The sequence below is a fragment of the Tachypleus tridentatus genome, chromosome 4 (genome assembly GCF_004210375.1).
Source record: "Tachypleus tridentatus isolate NWPU-2018 chromosome 4, ASM421037v1, whole genome shotgun sequence".
In the NCBI taxonomy this organism is placed as follows: Eukaryota; Metazoa; Arthropoda; class Merostomata; order Xiphosura; family Limulidae; genus Tachypleus; species Tachypleus tridentatus.
This window is the reverse complement of record NC_134828.1, coordinates 58,035,240-58,049,404: the sequence shown is the minus strand read 5'-3', so window position 1 is coordinate 58,049,404 and position 14,165 is coordinate 58,035,240. Positions and strand designations below refer to the sequence as shown.

Genomic DNA, 14,165 nt, shown 5'->3' with positions numbered 1-14,165 from the left:
TGGAAGTGATAGCAACTCATATAAGTGCCAATTGTACATCTTCAGGTTACACTGAATTATGACAAGTGTAATCTATCCAGTTGAAACACCTCATATGAGATACTGTAAGCAACAAGTGCAGCTTATCTTGTCAAAATGCTTTGTATCAGATATTGTGAGCAATAATTGCAGTCCATTCAGGCTAAACAGCCAGAGAAAATACCTTTGATGTGCAGCTGTGTTATGAGGATACATATAAATATAAATACATATATATACGAGTGTGATCAAGAGAACTGTCATAACTAGCTCATTGTCAGCATACATATCCTACTTATGTCACTTATGCAGCAAACCAAAGTACCAAACATAATGACAGTGATGAAACATATAAAGGTACAAGAGAGGCTAGGACTAAAGGACCATGAAGGGTACATGAACAGACCAAGTACAGTCTGCCCAGGCAGAAAACGTCCAGGGGAAGTGTCTTGGAATACAACAAATAATGCCAAGTGAAGTACATCTGGGTAAAAACATCCAGTGGAAGAACTTTACATGAGTTTGCAAGATCAACAAGTGCAGTATTCTCAGGTGAAAAACACCCAGGGGAATTGTCTTCGAGATAAAATATTATGGTCAAGAGTAATCCACCAGGAAAAACATCTAGAGAAAGCATTTTAGGATATGCTAGATAATGCCAAATGCAGTCCATCCAGGCAAAAAACATCCAGTGGAAGCACCATGCATGAGAACTATTTGATCAACAAGTGTAGTCTGCCCAGAGAATCACCTTAGATATACAATACTGTGGCCAAGTGAGGTCTACAGGGAAAGACATCCATGGAAAGCACCTTAAGATATGTTGGATTATGCCAAGTGCAGTCCATCCAGGCAAAAATCTTTCAGTGGAAGTGCTTTGCATGAGAACTATTTGATGAACAAGAGTGGTCTCCCCTGGTAACACCCAGGAGGTAGCACCTTTGGTATAAATATGATCTGGTCAAGTGCTGGAATAAAAACATGCAGAGAAAGTGTCTTGGGTTAAGACAGATTATGTCAAGTGCAGTCCATCTGAGCAGAAAATATCCTGTGGAAACACCTTTCATAAGAATTTTGTGAGCAACAAGTGCAGTCAACCTGAGCAAAAATGTTCAGGGGAAGTGCCTTGGATCCTGATTGTTATTTTACAGTGTAATCATTGTTCAGTATCACAGTAAGAATAACAATGCTAGCCCTCTTGTTGTTGAGTGGGTACACATAGTCTACAAATTCAATTTTAGTTTATTGTACAAAAACTACTCAGGAGGAATCTTCCTTGGTCCACCACTCCAGGAAGTGGAAAGGACTCCTCTACTCCACTAAAAGAAAAGGGAATGGAATACATGTTGGGGAGTCTAGAGGAATGACACAGCAGATACAGTGCTATGGGTGTCTGCAATTCCCTATACAGTAGGGATAGGCAAAAATCCTTATCTGCTTTTCTCCACAGACCACAGTTGTCCAGAAAAATAACAAACCTATAAACTATGAAAATGGACTTAAAACAAAAAATAATAAGCAACACCTAAAGTACAAAACCACTAAATGAACTTAGAAGGAAAAAGATAAATAAACATCAAACTTGTTAGTCCTCTCAAAAAATACAAAGAACACAAAAATAAAACCTATCCTGAAGAACATGAGAAGAAACAGGCAACCAGTTAATAATAATAATTATTTGTAAAACTCAAATCCAATCACAAATTAGACACAACTGGTAGTAAAGAAAAAGCAACTTGCAAACATTAACAGTGAAAGGAAGTACAAATAATGAGCCAACACACCCACAAAAGTGGTCAAAGTTATAATTACCCAAACAGTAATGATCCTGCACAACTTGGACATGTATAGAAAATTAAACAAAAACAAAACAAATTGAAACTAAAGTATCTGAGATGATAAAAGAAGTATAATAATCTAACTTACCAAATACTGAACATATAAAACATGAAAGAGCAAACTTTATAGAGTGAGAAAATTAGACTAATCCAAAAGCTAAAATGATTTGATAAATGTGGATATACCTACTGGGAGAGAGTAAAACTTACCACAGACCTTCTGGGAAGAATAACAATACCTTACCCAGGAGATTACATGAAGGTATAAAAAGTTGGAAAGTACAACAGAAAGAAATCATACAGTAGTTAGAACCTTCCTACAAAAAAATCCCCAAAAATCAAAGCCTGTGTTTCCCCAACAGATATCAACCCTGAGAACTGGAGATTGTGTCAAAACCATGGCTACTATGGATGGAAATTCATCACCTGCCATAATAAATCTCATATTTATATGAAAAATCAGAATTTGGAAAATGGAATTATTTCTAAAACAAATGAATAGAAAGAGCATAAATTAAACACAGGAAGTTAAAACTGATAAAAATTTGTGATTAAGCATAATCCAAATTCTGTAGTCACATGTACAAATTAAAAACACATATCTATACACTACAAGGTGCCCCTTAAGTCCCTACCCATCCATATGTTATTATGTTACATTCAGTTACGCATGTATTATAAATTTCTTTTTTTTTTTTCAGAGAAATATGGCCGATGTAAGCCCATTTGCACTTGAAGAGCATATTGTGACAAATACGTGGGTACATGAGTGCAGCGAGAATGAGATACAGCACACAGATACACTGGATACATAAGATATATGGATGGGTAGGGACTTACAGGCCACCCTGTAGAATGCTGATCAAGAAAGTGTAAGTTGTGCTAGAATAATAGAGTGACCTAGCTGTTCTAGCACAGATGGTGCAGTATACTGTACATATGGTATTATACAATGGTGGTAGGAATTGCATGTAGCTATTTGAAAACAATGGTTAACAAATGAGATTTTAAAATAAGCTTTAATATCTTAATATCAAAATGAAATATTTAAATTAATTGTCAATTTTCACTTTTCTTTATAACACATTTTTGCTCCAAATTTCACAAATCAGATAATCTTTTAACCCCTATTCTTCAGTTTTAATACTTTTAATGCAGATTACAAACTTTTATTATAAATACTGCACAGACAACATAATTTTGTAGCCTGCAATTACCTTGTTTTACTCGGATATAAATAAGTCAAACCTACCCACAACGCCCTCTCTTATTTCAAGTTTGACTGCAAAATGTACAAGATTCACAAATAGTAAATTACTTCATTTCTTCTGTATTTTTTACTTGTTGTTATAAGAGTAACTAAAGTGTAAAAATTATAAAACTATTTGGATACAGGAATATCAATGTAAAAATAAATAAAAAAATAATTGATTAATTTATACAAGAAGAATGCAAGCAAGAAGCTATTCTGCACCATAATTTGAACTACATATATGTATATACTGACAAGGTGATTTCTAGCTTGTTACACAGGTTTATTGGTTACATATAGTTCAAACAGCAATAAAATAATAAAATGAAAGAAAATGAGATGCAAAGTGTTACAAGCATGAGACTGTTTATGATAACTGTAATTTTATGCATCATTCTAGAAAGAAAAAAAGGATAATTTATATTTATTTTACATTTTGTGTGGTGGTTACAAGGTCAGTTAACTGGATGAGCCCTGTACAGTGTTAGGGTAAATAAAATAACAAAAATATAACGTTCTATGCAAAAGAAAACTTCTGATATTCATGTAAGAACTTCTAGAAGTTATGCAAATAAAATTTGAAAACTGGTAAGACGAAAATCAATTTTAATCCTGACATAAAATTACTTTTACTCAGACTAGTCTAAGTCATATTCTGACTCTATGAGTTCACACACAAATTCCAGTGAAATGTTTCCGTATAGTTTTTTTCTTACAGAAGTAACGTTTTTTGTTGGATGTGTGTTGCCAAAGTATCATCAGTTCTCTAAGTTTGTAGAAGATTCTCGTCCCCAAGAATCAACTAAGTAAGTGTTGCAGAAGATGTGGAGTGTTGTTTAATCGGGTGCTTAAAGTGTATGTTGCAAAATCTTTTATCATGAGAAGATGTGATATTTCTATGCTAAAGTAAACGATTATGCCTCTGCTGTTTTCAGAGTAAGGTATACTGTATGTGATGAATCCGGGGATTGTAGTGTTTTGTTTTTCTGTACAATGTGTTTCAGACATTATGACGATGTTGGTGTTAACATGTTTGTTTATGTTGTAAATTTCTATTATTTTATATTTGACGTTTCCTTGACAGTTGATGTGTAGAATTTTAATGTGTTTGACCATTTTGTTGTGCTACTTCCCTTGCATAGATTATAAGTGATAAGTGATGTGGTTTGAGGTTGGGAAGGTGGAAGTAGTTTTTGGCTAGACTACAGAGAGCCTTGAGGGATTCGTGTCTTGGTTCGAAAGTGGGGAATTCACTCAGTTCAATTAACATGGCTAGGAAGTTTGTAGTGAATTCGGTGGGGTTGAAGGTGTGAGTTGTCTTTGTGCGTGTATCTTCGGCATATGTGCCCGTTGTTTGAGGTTGGGTGGCTGTGTTTGTGGTCTGTAAGAATGTTGGAGTTTCTAGTAGTGGTTGTTTTGTGGTATGAGTTGTTGAGTGAGTGTTGAGGGGCTGTGTGTTGGTGTTCATGTTTTTAAATAGAATTCTGTTTCTGATCTGTGTGTATTTGGGACAGCCTTTGTAACTGGCTGCATGAGAGCCCTGACAGTTTGCACATATGATTTGATTGCGCTCATTGAGGCACTGAGCCACCTCGTGCGGTCCTTTATATCTCATACATCTGTCTTTGGTCATACAATTAACATTAGTGTGTCCGAACGTTTGGTATTTGTAACATTGTAGAATTGGTTTTTGATGTGGTTTCTCTGGTTCGATCGTGTGTTTTTTAAAGAATGGGAAGCAACTGTCTTTTAGTAATTTGTTTTGTTCACCTTTCGTGTTTACGGTTACTTTGACAAGTAGAGTTTTTTGGGTTTTTTTTGTTTCGTTTTAAATGAGATTATTCGTTCGGTTTTTGTTATGTCGTAGCCTTGCATTTTAAGTTCTTCTGTGATTTCGTTATCTTCGATGTCAACATCGACACCTCTGATATCGATATCTTGTATCGTTAGTTTCGTGGTTCTTAGAGCTATTAGAATTGTTTAAAACCTCACTTACCGTAGTCTTTTTCCTCTTTTGTCTCCATTTTTAGTCGACTGGCTGATTTGTTGGTCCGGTGCCGAATCAGAGTTTTCTCTGTCCGAGGCTTTTTCTTCAATTGCCTTGTTCAGGATTTCTATTATCTCTTCATTTGATATGGCTTCTCATGTTGACCTCGTAACTATCTTGTTATTTTTTTCTGATTCTCATAGTTTTACTAGTCCTAATAAGAACTGAGGGGTTGCCTTTTTAGAAAAACTAAAATAATTGCTTGTCCTCTACACTATTCTTTCTAGTGCACACGTCCCTTTCCCTTCATGATCGACCTACTCGCCGCCGACCGAACGCACCTCCTCGCGAAAGCTTCGCCAGGACAACGCTGCCTACCCTACACAAACCATGCCCTTTGCACAGGAAATCGCCGACGGAAGAGTACCTCCAAAACGCCACATTTCCTATACGCCAGATGGAACGCGGGACTTGAAGTCTCTCTTCAATATGAAGACTGTTGCGAGAATGTTTTTAAATTGATCGGTCCATATTAATAGGCCTGGCATGGCCAATCGTGTTAAGGCGTGCGACTCGTAATCTGAGGGTCGCGGGTTCGCATCCCCGTCGTGCCAAACATGCTCGCCCTTTCAGCCGTGGGGGCGTTATAATGTGACGGTCAATCCCACTATTCGTTGGTAAAAGAGTAGTCCAAGAGTTGGCGGTGGGTGGTGATGACTAGCTGCCTTCCTTCTAGTCTTACACTGTTAAATTACGGACGACTAGCACAAATAGCCTTCGAGTAGCTTTGTGCGAAATTCAAAAACAAACATCCATATTAATTTTCTGTTGAATGTGATGCCTGGAAATTTAATGGTGGGGGAGAATGTGTCCAGCATTTTAAGTTTGATATTTGGAACGGATTTATTTTTCCGAGTGATTTTTCGCTTGAAGATTATAGCTTGAGTTTTGGTTGTGTTCAGTGCTACTCGCCAAGTACTAGGCAGTTACTCTGTTAAGGATGGTTTGGACTTTCGAGGGAGCCAGCAGGGATTCATGTAACTTGCTCCATACTGTTAAATCGTCAGCGTATTAAGAGGCGTTGATATACGTTAGCTTCGGGAAGGAAATGTTATTAACATACATGATATATTCTACATATTTGAGTACAGAACCTTGCCGAGAGGTAAACGGTGTGAGATGTTGCAATATTGATTTTGACTTTGGTTGTTCTGTTGTCTAAAAAGCTTGAAATCTATCTTGTTAAGGTTGGCGGGAGATTGAATATAGACAGTTTCTATTTGAGACCATGATGCTCGACTGAATCGAAAGCTTGTTTCACGTCAAGAAATAATCCCACTGTGGTGTGATTTTTATTCAAACCCTGTATGACTGAATTTGTTCTCCTTACTAAGCGGTCAGCGGTCTGTCTGTTTCTTCGAGAGGCGTTTTATATTTTAGATAGTAGCGCATTGTTTATCAATACTGTTAATCAGGCTAATGGGAATCTACACCGCGCCCAAATTCGGGTTCCATTTGGGACACCTTAGCGGATTTTTTTCTTTTCGTAAAAGAATCAAATTTCATGTTATCCAAATATAACATTATAATTTTGGAGACATACCATTTTAACACCATTTTCGTTTATTTTCGAGAACAACTAGAACTACAACTCATGTTAGTTTTGTTACAGGAAGTTCAGAAAATATGATTTTATATCATTGTTATGAGATAAAAGGCTGTTAAGTGTAGATGTTGTTAATTTATTTTGAGAGTAAATAGCTTATGATTGTTCGTAACATGACATTTACAAACTATTAATTTAAAGTAAACGTGTTTCATTACTATGTCTCCGGATTTGCAACGCTAAAATCAGGGGTTTGATTCCCCTCGGTGGGCTGAGCATATAGCCTTTGTGGCTTTGCTAAAAGAAAACACACAAACACACACGTGTTTCATTACGTAACTCGATAATAGCTGCACATTGTGTTTGTAACCCATTGCTGTTGAGATTATCGATTGTCGTGTGAAAATTATTAATGACAAGAATATAGCGAACAGACGATTAGGTAATAAAGATAAATAGTGTGAAAAGTAGACAGACCGCAAAGAAACGGTCGCGGGTTCGAATCCCTGTCCCACCAAACATGCTCGCCCTCTCAGCAGTGGGAGCATTATAATGTGACGGTCAAGAGTTGGCGGTGGGCGGTGATGACTAGCTGCCTTCCTTCTTGTCTTATATTGCTAAAATTAGGGACGGATAGCGCATATAGCCCTTTAGTAGTTTTGCGCGAAATTCAAAACAACTCAAACCGACGAAAAACAGGCGGAAAGTTATGAAACGGAAAGTTAATGATCTTGGAAGGTCTGACGATTAATATAGGCATAGCGGTTAATATATTACAGTAAGTGTTGAGAAAAAGTTAAAAAGAATCATTTATTTCGTCAAAGGGAGTTCTCAGCATAGATTTATATCTTTGATATTTTAAAAATCAAAGTTTTTAGCTTAATTTCTGTAACATGTATCTTGAAAAATCCAACTAAGCCTAATATTACCATTAACCGACTTAAGTCTTACCGAAATAATCTGACTGTTATGGCGAGATAGCAAAGAAAAAATTATTTTATTGCAAAGAAATTGATGAAATTCAAAAAATATGCTGTTAAGTTTAACGTTTCTAAAAGAGTTGCAAATGAGAAAAATTGACACCAACCTTCCTTAAGGTAAAAATGAACCTTCAGGCAACCAAAAAAATAAAATATATAATTGAAAAATCCTAAACAAATCGTTTAAAACAAACTATAAGAGAGAAACATAGAGCTGAAATTTCTCTACAAAAATGAAGTGAATTTCCGAAGCAAACTTACAAGTTTAACTTCCTCTGACGATTAAACTTTCGTCAATACATAAAACCAACTACAATAAAGGCTTAGCTATCAATTGGAGGCTAGACAGAGAGCTAGAAAATCTGTCCGTCAGTTAAAAAAACAAAAACATCCAGACACCGTAACGAACAATACAGTCCAGTTTATGAAGTTTCAATTCAGTGAACCTCACACTACAGTCCTAAATAAATGTGTAAACTACGCAGTAACTCATTTCACCATTCCAGTGTTAAATTTAAAAAATAGCCTTGAAGACTTCTGCAGAAGAGTTATTATAGAATCAAATCGTAAATCCAATCGACAACAATTATTCCCAAGTCAAAGACCACAAAAAGAATCTGCGTCTAATTCATCTGTGGACAAAGAAGAGCCATCAGAAACATTTAACATTCCAAAAAACAAGAATAATTTAATGAGCAATTTCCATAACAAACCAAAAGCGGGTCTATTAGTAAACTTTATTGATTCATACAGTGAAAAACTTCATAAATACTAAACAGAAGTAAACCTATAAAACAAAATTTGACATCAGAAGAAAAAAGAGGCTTAAAACGTTTTAGGAACAAAGAAAATAATGTCATTCAAAGAACCGATAAAAGAAATTCAATCTTTATTTTAACAATCAAACAATATTGTTCCTTAAAGGAAAATGTATTGAATGATACGTCTGAGTTTGTTCAGTCAAATACTGACACTAACCCAATACACAACAAAAGAACCAGGAATCTACTCAAAATGCAATTAAAAGAAAACTATTAAACTTTTTTTTTTTTTTTTTTTTGCATACAAACCAAGCTAGAACAACAAAAGCAACGGTTTACCATACATTCATAAAACATTACCCCCAATCATGTATCATTATAACTTTCTGAACTGCAACTTTCATAAACACTTTAACTGCATTTTAACAAGTTATTTTTCCAAAATAAGCACCCGATTAAACAACACTCCACATCTTCTGCAACACTTACGTAGTTCATACAATAAGGTTATTGTGTTTAGTTTTGATGTCTTAAACCTATTTCTTCAAACCCCTTGTCACGAAGCAATGCCACTTTGCTGAAGAAAACATTTCACAATATTTCAAAAAGAGAATCAATATAAAACATAAATATCTTATTGCAAAAATTCGTACATAGTTCAGTCACACGGAGAAGCCGTGGGGGAAATACATTGTCCGGTAGTTGAAAGTTCTTTTGTTGTATCACATTATTGTGTAGCACGAATCAGTCACTTTCAAATAGAAACCTGCAATTTTGTTTAGATATACACATGAAGTTTTCTTTGATTTTGCTTGTCAAGATGAACAAATATATTTTCTTGAACATAAACAATCTACAAAAAAACAAATATTTCACAGAGAAAAACGATACGATTAATATTTCAAACATTAACATCGCACGACCCCCCCTCAAGATTTCAACACTAAAATTAATAGAAAAAACACATACAACGAAAATTACACAAACTGATTTTCTAATCATGTAAACCACCAAAATCTAGGCACTTTAAAAGGCACTCTAAATTCAGGATACACTATGTACACAACAGAAAACATCGATAAAGAAATTATACACTAAACTAAATGTTTCATTAACGTTAACTACAGTAGTTATTGAACCTGTTAATACATTAAAACACACACACATACTTGAATGTCAGGCCAAAAGAACAACAATAAACACCTTCCCAATTCCATGAAAATATTACTGAAAATAAACAGTTTTTTGAACAGAACAAAATCAAACAATCTCATTGTTAAAAAACACCCAAACATGTCTCTATATATCTTTGATAGTTCTTCCTCATATGTTCCTTAGTTTATGTATTTTGCATAAAATATTACACAGATTTTATATTGATTCGTCATTCTATTGTTTTTGTTTAACTATACCTAAATAATTTTAAAATTCATGGGGAATAATATTTATTTGACAAGAAACTCACTTAAAATAAAAATGTATCTCAGGACGGTTGATGTGAGTGTCAACACTGTTGCAAAACTGTTCTGAGATACATTAATATTTACATGAATAAGTAACTACAATCAGTTCTATAATTTAAATACGTTGTTAAATTTTTAGAATTGATTTAAATACTAAAACGTTCTTTACTATAAAAACTTGGCTTATTTATAATGATCGCAACAGTGATCGAAATATCGCACCTATTATTAAAATTAATATTACTATAAAAGCTGTATGTTGTTCTAAAATATACTTTATCAGTAAGTGAACGTAAAATGAAACTATTAATATATTCAAATTCAATGTTTTATTTCAAAACTTGTTCTGTATAAGTAGGAATTTACACATTTTGATAAAAATTTAGAAAAACTACATATTTACACCTTGTCCTTTACACTTGTGTCTCCACAACACGCAGTTGTCGTCCATTCTGCAAAGTTTAATCAAAATCTACTTTCTTTATACTCCAGATATATATGTACTATTATTATTATAAATCAAGAGATTGTCGTAACGTGCGTTCTACAGTATATTCACAGAGTTGTAAACAGAAAGCTCTGATCACGTGACTGTGTGACGACATCGGGAAGTCGCCGCCATTGTCAAAACGGGAAAATACATCCAAATGTTACTGACGGTTTGTTTGCTTGTTTTGAATTTTGCGCAAAGCTATTCAAGGGCTATCTACGCTAGCCGTCCCTAATTTAGCAGTGTAAGACTAGAGGAAAAGCAGCTAGTCATCACCACCCACCGCCAACTCTTGGGTTACTCTTTTACCAACGTATAGTGGGATTGACCGTAACTTACCCCCCACGATTGAAAATGTGAGCATGTTTGGTGTGACGATTATTCGAACCTGCGACCCTCAGATTACGAGTATAGCATCCTAATAATTCGACTATGTTGGACCTTCTGTTTTAGAAGTGTTCTCTCTGTCAGTCTGTGAATACAATAAAAATATTTCAAAACGTTTATTTAAAAGAAAGCTATAAGTGTTCGCGTTTTCATTTTTTATTTTTCTTTACAGATTACGAGTCGAACGCCTTAACCCACTTGACCATGCCGAGCCATCACCGACGGATAATTGCCAACTTCTCAAACAATGCTCGAGAGCTATTATTGTTTTAATTGCACGAATAAGTGTAAAAAGGCCTCAGGAATCTCCTTCAATGAGTAAGTATTCATATTTATTAAATTTTCTTTCAACATGAAGGCGTTGAAGCACGAGCAGTTGCAAATTATCGTCTGCTTTGCATCTCTCAAGGCCCAAAGGGCCAAACTGTATTGTAATGTATTAATTTCTACTAAATCTACTAGGCTATACACCGTAGGCCTAATTAAGGTATTGGACGTCAGAAATGAATTTGAAATGGAACTGATGTATACTGAGGTATTACATATACCAGTATTTAGGTATGAATAAGCGATCAAGTAGCCAAATCATGAATGACAATGGCCGCTTGTGAAAATTAGGCGCAGACTAAGCACGTTTTTGGTCCTAATGCTGTTTTTTCTTGTCCAATTTTAAATTTGAAAAGAAGATTTTAAATAGATGTAGCAGAGAGATGTCAGAAAGTGTATCCTTAAACTCAGTTACAGTACAATTTTATTTTTAGGTTCCCTTCTGATGAAGCACTTCGTCAACAATGGTTGAATAATGTAAGTCGTGAAGATTTTCAGGCATCACAGGGTGCGCAGTAAAAACCTTCTGGCAAAATGAGAGGTATAAATCTACTGTCAATACTTGTTAATCTTTTTTTAAAAGAAAACTCATATTTTTATTTTTGAAAAATAAACTCAATGACTTTACGACTTCTCGTATAACATATATAAAATATATAATAATGACTGCCTATGTTTGTTACTGTTTACAGGACACGTATATTTAATTTTCGCTCTGTTTAAAAAATGAGATAAGAACAAACAACCAATGGCTTTTTTTGTGAAAACCTGCTTAGCTTAAAAAAAATAATTTTCATCTATTTCCAGGAGTGCACCCAAGAGACATAAAAGAAGATGACATATTAAAGTCTGAACTGAAGCCTCTGGCAGTGCCTACCATCATCCCAGGTCATCCTCGATATAAGCAAGTTGTACAATCACAAGGTAGACCACTTCCAAGAAAACGAGTTCCTGAAATCAAGCAAACATATCCAGTACCTGCCAAGAAAAAGAAATCATGTGTCGAGCATTCATACTGTTCAATTGTCCCAGTGGAAGATCAGCTTGAAGCAGTTAAAGACAAGCTAAAAAAGTACAAAACTATTAAAAAGTATGCAAGCAATAGATGAAAAGTAAAACTGATTCTATCGCAAAACTGCTACAAATTCTAACATGATGCCCTTTCAAGTGTTCGTCTGTCTGTCTTCGGTGAGATGACTGAACATTGTGCTGATTATGACCCACAGGAGGAAGATCATCACGTCGCACAAATTGTCGGGTTGATCAGTAGACTATTTTACAAAATACTCGTGCATCACCATGGTTGTTCGATATGTCAATAACAGAGAGGTCTTCCGTCGTCATGAATTGACGAAGACTATTTTATTCTTGTATCAGTGATGAATCTGCATTTTCGACAGAATAATGATGAACAATTGTCTACAGTAGTTCATTTGTTATATAGATGTTAAAATCAAAACTGGATGTTGCAATAATTATTTTTTTATTATTGCAGAATGTTATAATTCGAAGAACTCCAAAAAGAGCAAATATGAATACTTTGTGTGTGTATACCAAAATAGTTACTATTATGAAATACTTGGTGATCAGTTAAACTATTAAAAATGTTATGCATAATGTCTTCCTTTTATGTATGAGGCCCTGAGCTCATCATACATTTACATTTTATTCTATTAATTTATGTAAAAATTGCTAAACCGTGTATGTCTCTTTAAAGTTGTTATATATATATATAATACTGCACAATAATGTGACACTGTAAAAATGATTTTATATTTAATATATATAACGTTCACACATATAGGATGTACAGTGTAGTAGTATTACTTGAAACAAAATAGATACTTAATTAGCTGTGCTGTTACCTTATAAACAAAAAAATTGTCAATAATATATAATTATACATATAATTATAGTGTATATATTTTATAAATTAGCTGTGTTGTTACACAGGTGTTTCTTTTGTTCTGAAGGTCCATACATTCACCTGCAAGTTGTGTAAATTCTTTCCTCCTATATGCCTATTCTGAAATTAACATTGTAAAATTTAATACATCTTTGACATTGTACACATGTGATGTAACTAATGCCAGTTGGCATACCTTCCAAATAACAGTACATATTACGACTTATTTTTCAGTAACATACATACATGTTGGTCTGACTGTATTCTTCACTGTTATGTCACGAAATGTATGCGATGTAATGAGTTGAATATAAAACTCAACAAAGTGATTGACGATTTTAAAAGCCAGAACTATGATATGCTAAATATCCCGACTGATCACAAGTCAAAATTACCCCTTGCATCGTTTTACGATATACTAAACATGGCAGGTTTCCAGCCCGGGTAAGATTTCCAGAAAGGATTTCCGGGTCACAACAGCGAGGGCCGAAACAGCACCAGCAGCATATTAGTCTTTATCATTTTTTTTTTTTTATCTTCTTGTTCATTTAATATCAGCTTCTACAAGATGAATAGGAATTAGCACGCAATGAACGGAAATAGCACCCAGCCGCATATTTTGAAGCTAACGAGCCATAGGGCCTAAATTCGCCACTGGATTTATAAAAGTCTGTAGATAGGACATTTCAATGTGGAATTTGAACATTTTTGTATTCCAGACTGCCTACAATGCTTTTCAGTCACAAAAGTATGGGAAATTTATATGTTGAAATATATATAAACTCATTGGCGAATTTAGACACTATGGCTCGTACTCATACGTAAATATAGACTGAATTTTTACGGAATCAGGTACGTTGTGATGCCCACTGGGCGTTATTCGACAATAAGGCTGGCTATTAACTACGCAAGTTTACTTCATGCACGCAACTTGCTTCGTAATTGCTATAATTGCAGACATGTTAAGACAATTATATAGTTTTCTCAGGTAATTCTCACCCCCTTCGAAACTCACACGTGCTAGCGTGTTGTTGACATTATTCCTGTTTTAGCGGCCGTTTTGAAACCTCTATTACGTCACAGTCTGTGATTGGTCAATGTGTGAGAGTGCTCTCTCTCTCTCTCTGTGTCTATAACTCTATGAATACAC

At 34.7% G+C, this 14,165-nt stretch overlaps 1 protein-coding gene across 1 annotated transcript; it reads left to right on the top strand.

The window, feature by feature from the left end:
- Window positions 1-2,279: 2,279 nt before the first annotated feature.
- LOC143248350 (uncharacterized) lies at window positions 2,280-13,079 on the top strand. The gene is made up of 5 exons (XM_076496712.1): window positions 2,280-2,728; window positions 3,827-3,914; window positions 10,955-11,100; window positions 11,544-11,650; window positions 11,917-13,079. The coding sequence occupies exons 4-5, from the start codon at window positions 11,644-11,646 to the stop codon at window positions 12,216-12,218; spliced, it is 309 nt and encodes a 102-aa protein (XP_076352827.1). The 5' UTR covers window positions 2,280-2,728; window positions 3,827-3,914; window positions 10,955-11,100; window positions 11,544-11,643; the 3' UTR covers window positions 12,219-13,079.
- The last annotated feature ends 1,086 nt before the right edge of the window (window positions 13,080-14,165 follow it).